Source organism: Urocampus carinirostris, chromosome 8, assembly GCF_059441175.1.
Source record: "Urocampus carinirostris isolate Australia breed hairy pipefish chromosome 8, RoL_Ucar_1.0, whole genome shotgun sequence".
In the NCBI taxonomy this organism is placed as follows: Eukaryota; Metazoa; Chordata; class Actinopteri; order Syngnathiformes; family Syngnathidae; genus Urocampus; species Urocampus carinirostris.
In genome coordinates this window covers 27,962,954-27,971,125 of record NC_142356.1, presented here as the reverse complement: position 1 = coordinate 27,971,125, position 8,172 = coordinate 27,962,954, and the positions used below count along the sequence as shown (strand labels likewise).

Below are 8,172 nucleotides of genomic sequence, written 5' to 3'. Positions count from 1 at the left end.
CTCATCCAAAATGTTCAATATGTGAAATTTCTGTTATGATCTTAACATGTTTTCTTAAAAACTGACAACTTTTAATCAGTGATACATTTCTTAAAGACACACACTCACACACAAGTATTGGCTAATGATACTCTTGATAACTTCAGCAGGTGACTTACACTGGAAGCAGATGGCCGGCGTGAATTGTAATGAATGAGAGGCGACTTGTTGACAATTCATCTCACTTCTCTAGCTAATGATGATAATGATGAATATTCTTAATATTACTACTACTGCAATTAAGCTTTATTTGTCAATCACAACTAGAAGTCTTATTTTTTTATCTAACATTTATTCAGTCATCGATCATTAGAAATATGTGACTGTGATGCAGTTTCTTGACACAGGTTGATGTTTTTTTGTGCGTATTCCAAAGTTCCACTAGATGTCCACCAAGCTGTTGAGGACAGCACCGCCTTTGTGCCCTAAAACAAAAAGTATTTTCTGTAGGTATGTCCAATAAACTAATGTGTATTCTCTCACTGATATTGACTAGTAATTAAATGACAAAAACAGTTGTTATTGCAAAATGACAGAACATAGTGACGAAAGCCTTTCATTCAGACGTAAGTGAGGATTTGCTAAAGTTCTAAAATGCCATGTGGAGGTATCAACAGTTTTCAAAAGATATCTTATGCATGTGGCAATACTATGAAATAGTTACGGATTAAAAGTACTGTTTGTTAGTTGAAAAAAAGGCAATATGGTGGCTGAGTGGTTAGCTCGTCCGCGGCACAGTTTTGAGGTCATGGGATCGAATCCTCCTGTGTGGAGTTTGCAAGTTCTCCCCGTGCTTGCCTGGGTGAACATGGATTCGTCACCGTAGTGACCTCGTCTTAATCCATTTTTATTTCTTGACATTTCTTTTCATTTCATAACAAGATAATAAAATAAAAATGAAAAACTATTACAATAATAACACATTGGCTTCTTCGGTGCCATAGCTTGAAATCTTGATCTTCACGGGACTGTGTCTTGAGCGGATTTCTACAGCCCGGTGTTATGCCGAGAAATGCATCCCTGCCGAGATTTGCATCCCCTCGCTACTACAACCACTTTTACCTCGTTTTATCTCACTTTTATATCACTTTTAGGGAATGTAATGGCGAACATATAACCAAAACCACTTCGTCTTGCATTTGTTGGGAATGTAATACAACTTAAACCATTCCGTCTTTGTTTTTGTTGTGGACGTAATCGAACGGTAATGCACACCGTATATAAAATCCTCCCCCCCTCGCGTGAACGCGCATTCTGCTGCGCTTCCAACAAAAGCAATCGTATTCTATATAAAACGCTTATTAAAACAATAAAGCGAGCAAATTATAACAATTGGGAGATCCTATTATATATAACGCGTTTATTTAAACAATAAAGTGCGATCGTATTCTACAAAATGCGTTTGTTAACGCGGATGAAAAAGTCACCAACGTCAATGCACGCTTCCAACAAAAGCGATTGCAGCAGAATGCGCGTTCACGCGAGGGGGTGGGGGTGGGGTTTTTTTTTTGCGTAGGAGTCGGATTTGGGCACAACACCGGCTCGGGAGCTTTTATACCCGTGGTCCACACGAGAAAATGACGCGGAAATGACGCGATGAGGAAGCGGAACAGTCGCCAGCGTCTGTTTTGCGGGCATACCACCGATGAACAGCGGGTTGGCCAATTTTGCGCATTTTCCATCGCGGGCAACCACGGGCAAAAAAAAAAACGCAAAATTTTAGCCGTGATTCAGCAGCAAACGACTGTGTGACCGGCCCCTTAGTAACAATGGAATTATTTCCTATAAATAAAATAAGTATGTTTTTTGGGGGCGGAGTAATGGAAAATGGGTATTTTTCAGGCCGAATATTATTGAGAAAGGCCTCCAAAGTATTATTGCCTCTTTTTTATTTTTTTAAAATCATTTTTATCTACGTTTTCTTTTTTTTTTAAAGTAGCTCTTTCTATCTTATCCGAGACCATTTATGATAGTATTGTTGCTCTTTTTTCTTCTTTTTTTGTGCGTGCATGTGCATATATTCATGGACTTAAGTAAAAATCTTAATTTCTTGGTATTTTCCACTCCTAACTGACTCAAGTAGTCAGGAAACCACCATAGTTGAAAATTAGACGTAGCTGTGTGATAAGGTGTGGGGATTTCCAACCACAGTACATGCAAGTGTGTCACCTACAATCAGAGGAGCGAGCAAGGCTTCTTTTTTACTTTGGTGGGCTGAGGACAAAGAACTGCTCGAATGGCTTCGTCGAATACAGTCTTCAGACCTCGCTGAGTCAGCGCAGAGCACTCCAAGTACTTGATGGCATCTGCAACACACCAATACTCAACACAATCGCTTAAGAGTACGGTTCTCGGCCTTGGGTAGGGTTTTGAGTTCGAGTTCAAAGGAGGTGGGAATTTCAAGTCGAGGTTTATTATAAAATTCAAGCAAAGGTTAAATTTCGAGTTATATCTGTGCTGGGGCTTCAAAGTAGGGCCTTAAACAAAGGTAGGGTTTTGAAGACTATGTTTAGCATTCAAATGAGTTTTAAATAAAAGATGGATTTTCAAGTTGGGTTATTGATGGTATTTGATACTAGGCCTTCCCAATCAAGGTTTTAAGCAACATTTATAGACTCAATACAGGGTTTCAAGCTTTTACAATTATTTGAAATTTGGGTTTCAGCTCTGAGTAAAGTTTTGATTAAGGCACGAAAGCAATGATCAAGTTTTTGAATTGGATTGTTGGTAGGGGAATTTAAGAGTTAATGTCAGTGTAAAGGTTATTAATGGTGTTTGGTATTAGGCCTTCCCAATCAGGGTTTCAAGCACCATTTATAGACTCACTACAGGGTTTCAAGCCTTTAATTATTTTAAATTTAGGTTTCAGCTCAGAGTAAGGTTTTAATTATGGCATGAAAGCAATGGTCAAGTTTTTGAGTTGGGTTCTTAATAGGGGAATTTAAGGGTTCAAGTCAATGTAACGTTTTTTTATAGGTTGGCAAAAAAATCCCGAGTTTTTTTAAGGGTATTAGATCAACTTTAAAGTTCAACATTATGGTTTATGCAAAGGTTAAGTAGGATGATATAATTTCAAGGAGCAATTGGGACTTCAATTTCATGTTTCGTTCATAGATAAGTGTTTCAAATTATTTTTCAAAGTCTCGTTTCAGGTTTAGAGTGGGGTTTGAATTTAGTAAGCTTTCAACTCAGTGTTTCAAGAAAAAGTTTCAGGTTATGGTTTCAAGTTAAGTTTTTTGATCACAATTTAAATCAGAGGAAAATTTAAAAAATGACAGTTTTAAGTTGTAAATGTAAATTAAAGTTTAAAGGTACCTTTCAGGGTTTTAGACCAGGGAGTTCAATTTATAACATGTTCAAACAAGAACTTGCAACCACACCTATCTCCTTGGCCAGCGCTAGTCCTTGCGGGTACGTGATGGGCGCAAGTTTCTTGTCCTTTAGCTTGTCCACCGTGTCTTTCTCGTCCCGCAGGTCCAGCTTGGTGCCCACCAGGATGATGGGGGTGGACGGGCAGTGGTGGCGTACCTCAGGGTACCACTAGTAGGTTTGATGATTTGAGGTTTGGGTCCCAAGTTAGGGTTTCAAGTTAGTATAAAGCCGTTTTTTTACACCTCATGACAAAACATGATTGTGGTAGTCAATATCATCATGTAGCACTTTAGCTCACCTTAGCTCTGACGTTTTCATGCGAGGCCGGACTCACCAAGGAGAAACAAATCAGAAAGACATCCTGCCCACACAAACACGCTAAGCGATATGCATTGTGTTCCTACGCACATATAGTCTAATTTACCGTCTGAGGGTAGGACAGCGGCCTAAGTCTGTCATAGTCCTCTTGGCCGGCCGTGTCCCACAGGCCCAAATTGACCGGCTTGCTGTCCACCATCACGTTGGCCGAGTAGTTGTCGAAGCTGAAATGCGCCACAGGAAAAGAACAAAACCCATCGTTATTCTTTTGCGTTGTCATGACAACTTTGACCCGTTTTGGAACCTAAACTATGTACTCAGCGTGTGTGATACTTGTGTGTGTACTCACACAGTGGGAATGTATTCCCCCGGGAAGGCGTTGGTTGTGTAGCTGATGAGCAGACATGTTTTTCCAACAGCCCTGGAAAACACACACACTTATATAACATCAAAAAAGTCATGTATTAGTGCAAAGAGGAAGTGAAGTATGTGAAAACAGGAAGTAATGGGCTTAGCTGCCACACCTGACACAAGCTACAATAATTGCTCTGTTTTGTCTTTTCAAATGTCACCAAATGCACAGGATGTGGAAATTGATTTCACATTCAATTGGTGAACTAGACCTCGTGAACGTCCACCATTGAGAATTTACTGTTTTTGCAGAAACAAGTAACTGTACTTGGTAATTGCTAATAGCATCGGTCTTTTTTAATGGGAGGTCAAGGTTTAGTATCAAATTAATTTGTTCTACAGCAGAAAAAGTTGAGTGGTTGGTTAGTTACGTCTTATGTTTAATTTTGATCATTGTAAAGTGGGTTCTTAGCGAATCAGTTGGTTTATGGGTTCAACATTCAGTATTTAGTTTGCCCGTTTGGGAATTGTTTTCTTTGTAAGACATGTTCTTTTTAATTAATTAATATGGTTGTTTGCCAGTACCATCCTTTGTCATTCAGTTGTTCAGTTAATTGAGTTAGCTTATCTAAAAGTTATTCTCTCAGTTAAGCCTTCATTTCCTATTAGTTAAATAATTAGAGGGTACATCAAGCAGACTCTTAAGCAGTTCGTAAGTTAGTCAGTCAGAAAGACCTTTACTAAGTTCATCAATCAGTAACCAGCTAGGCTGTTAGTCAGTTGGTTGTTCAGTGAATTTGGAAGGTTGGTATGTCAGTTAGTAAGACACCTTACAGTTTAGTTCCTTTACTTGGTAGTTTAATAGGCAATCAGTCAGGCAGAATCTTAACTAGTCAGTAAATTTGTCAGTCAGAAAGCCCTTTAGTTAGTCCATTAATCGGTTATGTAGCAATGCTGTTTGTAAGTCACCCAATTGGTCAGTTAGCAAGGCTCTTAGTCCTAGTTATTTTACTAGGTAGTTAACAAAGTTGTGCCATGTAGTTACTTGGGCAGTTCGTCATGTAGGCGCATGGCTAGCCAGAAAAGTTATTTGTGTAATCTTTAACATGTTAATGTATATAACATGGATTTCAGTCTGCGAATCAGTCAGTCAGAGAGTCACTCAACCGGTCAGTTGGTCGGTCAGTCAGTGAGTGTGTCAATAGGTCAGTCGGTCTGTCGGTCACCTGATTGGTCAGGTAGGGAAACCTTTAATAATTTACTCAGCTTATAGTGGGTATATTAATGTGTTGATTGTATTCAGTCAATTACTTTGCCATTTTTCTTAAGCTCCAAAAATAGGACATATTTTATTATGCCAATTTAAATACGAGTGAACAAGAAAAGACCCAGAAATCTTACATCTCTAAAAACGTTTAGCTCCATTTCATGACACGTATTTTCACTGACATGCCATCCGCTCACTAATTTTTCACAGTTAACTCAACCGAGCTCGATGTCTTACAAAGCCGACGCTGTGTCAAGAAAAGGAAGTCGGCCCAAAACTTACCTCACAGTAGCAACGAACAGCATCAAAATACAAAAGTCCAAACTAGTACCTTGGTAACACCATGCACTCAAGCGTCCCAAAACATTCGCACATTAAGCCTTAATCAAGCTCGACACTTGTAAATCAGAACTGAATAAGTGTTTATAAGTAGAGAAATAAAAGAGTTGTAAATACATTTAAACAAGAAATAGTATGACTTATTGATTTAATGAAATGATAATTAATCCTACCCATCTCCAACCACCACACACTTGATGGCCTGCATGCTGATCGCTTTGCACTTAACACAAACACACAAACGATAAGCTGCCGTCTGACACCACAGGAAGTTGTAACACACTAACACTCACGCACTTCTCATTTTTTACTTTTTTAACGTTAACGTGTGTGTGTGTGTGTGTGTGTGTGTGTGTGGCTGCAGTCGCTTGTGTTCAACTTCCTTCTTGGCTGGTATCTGTGCAGATGATACTGGTATCGGCTGCCCTCTTGTGACTGTTCTGAGCTCAGGTATTGCGATTAGATACGATGAAAATTAATAAATATGAATGACGGTAGCCAGTATTCACTTGCAACCACCGTCATTTAGCAGTTGATGCGTTTTAGTATACATAATTACTGTAATTATCCATCCATCTGTCCGTTATCTAGACCGTTTATCCTCAATGGGGTCACAGGGGTGCTGGAGCCATCCCAGCTGTCTTTGGACAGTAGGCAGGGTACACCCTGAACTGGTTGCCACACAGTCAAATAACTCACCTGCTCATTCACACCTAGGAACAATTTGGACCGTCCAATTAACTTGAAATGCATGTGGGAGGAAACTGGAGTGACCGGAGGAAACCCACGCCAGCACGGGGAGAACATGCTAACCCCGAACAGGAAGGCTGGTGCCTGGTTTTGATTCCATGACTTCAGGACTGTGCCGCGTACGCGCTAACCACTCAGCTGCCGATTTTACCCTATTTTCAAACATCTTGTAAAGACTATTTGAAGATGTGCTACTAGTTTTCTGAAACCACTGCATTTTTTGAGTCACCTTCTGACGTAACTGTCAGGATCTGGTACACCCTCTCCCAGAGAGCGCAAGCCCGGGCGGTGTAGCAGAACCGCGCACACCTGCGTTCAATGGCCCACACTTGGCTCTCATTCTCCATAGTCTTAATATTGACTGCTTGGACAGCATAGGCTGTTGGGGTCATTCCTATTGTTATGGTTTGTTTTCTGGCCTTTCTTTGGTTTGTTACTTTATACCTGGGTTTTGTTGTTAAACATCTTTTTGAAGACATCTGCATTATTTTTTGCTTCCCTGCATATGGGTGCACCACATGATCATAATATTTACTTTGGAATTTTGCCATCACTGTATCAAATCATTAGTCCACTTCAAAAAATGAAAGTGCGTTTGAATTCCTACTTTGTAGCGTGCGTCAATGTGTATTTTTTAATGCCTCCTAATTGTAAAAAAAAAGAATAAACTTTATTCATGTAAAAAAAAATTCATTAAAAAAAGTAGTTGAACTCTCATCCAAACACACTATGTTAAAATACTCTTATGCCGAGAAAAAGGCATTTATTTACGTAACATGAACTGCACGCAAAGGGGGCTGACATAATTGTCCGTCGTCTTGCTTATAAGGGTAGCCAAAAACCTTGCAAAAGGCGAAGCAAAACAATGAGAAGTAAAATTGTGTGTTTTTGTCGCTTTGAGTCTCTGTAGTCTGTATTCTTGTTCTTTTGATCACTCATTTTCGGTTGCACTACAAAATACAATGGACACTGTCATTTATATGTCGTTATTGAAACAAAATCGTTTTTCCTCAGTGATTTAGGATCTAGCACGACGAGATCCGGCTCATCTCTGAAGAGCAGGATGACACTTAACGCTGATAACAACGGCGACCATAAGGTGCTGTATCTGAGTCAGAGCACGGATAATCTCATGCCATTGGTCGCCAAGGAAAACAGAATAGAATAGAATAGAATATAATATAGACTATACCTTTATTGACATTGTTACAAAATGGGTTAACATATTGTGACAACGAAATTGGGCATGACACTCCAGTAACACACATTCACATTCACAGTGAGGTAAAAAAGCCAAGAAGATAAAGGAACAGAGAAGATAAGGTTATAAAACAAGGAGGATAAGGATACGGATAAGGTTATAGTTATAATTTACAATAATAGTAATATAGGTTTCATGTGGGGGAGCAAAACCTCAACCCCCACACCCCAACCCCCCCAAAATGGCCTGTAGAGTAATGGGCGCCACCAGGCTGTACTTGCCCAAGACACACCACAGGAGTTGGTACCCTGACGATCACCTTTCGAAACATTAAAGGCCTGCAGATTTTTTAAATGAGAAATATACAAAAAAACTATGAGCATCTTGCTTTGTTTCTAAGAGAACAAACAGGAAGTACAAAGGGGGCTGCTGCAACATGCACAACGTCATATGATTTGAAAAAAAATGGGTAGAAGAATGCCACAAGAACAGTGGCACATCATGTTCAAGTCTTTCGTTTTATTTTGAAAAAAAT

General features: G+C 39.5%; 1 protein-coding gene across 1 annotated transcript; it reads right to left on the bottom strand.

Moving 5' to 3' along the window:
* Positions 1–292: 292 nt before the first annotated feature.
* On the bottom strand, positions 293–5,958 carry rac2 (Rac family small GTPase 2). The gene is made up of 7 exons (XM_088342193.1): positions 5,860–5,958; positions 4,079–4,150; positions 3,836–3,953; positions 3,710–3,772; positions 3,420–3,579; positions 2,213–2,345; positions 293–464 (listed from the first exon to the last, which is right to left on the bottom strand). Exons 1-6 carry the CDS (start codon positions 5,892–5,894, stop codon positions 2,215–2,217), a joined length of 579 nt encoding a protein of 192 aa, XP_088198319.1. The 5' UTR covers positions 5,895–5,958; the 3' UTR covers positions 293–464; positions 2,213–2,214.
* Positions 5,959–8,172: the final 2,214 nt, after the last annotated feature.

Excerpts from the sequence above, each read along its gene's own strand:
- rac2 (XM_088342193.1), bottom strand. The coding sequence starts at position 5,894 with ATGCAGGCCATCAAGTGTGTGGTGGTTGGAGATGG. Across the intron at positions 4,151-5,859 it reads TGTGTGGTGGTTGGAGATGG|GGCTGTTGGAAAAACATGTC; the intron begins GTAGGATTAATT and ends TGTGTTTTCCAG. Across the intron at positions 2,346-3,419 it reads AGCGCTGGCCAAGGAGATAG|ATGCCATCAAGTACTTGGAG; the intron begins GTGTGGTTGCAA and ends GGTGTGTTGCAG.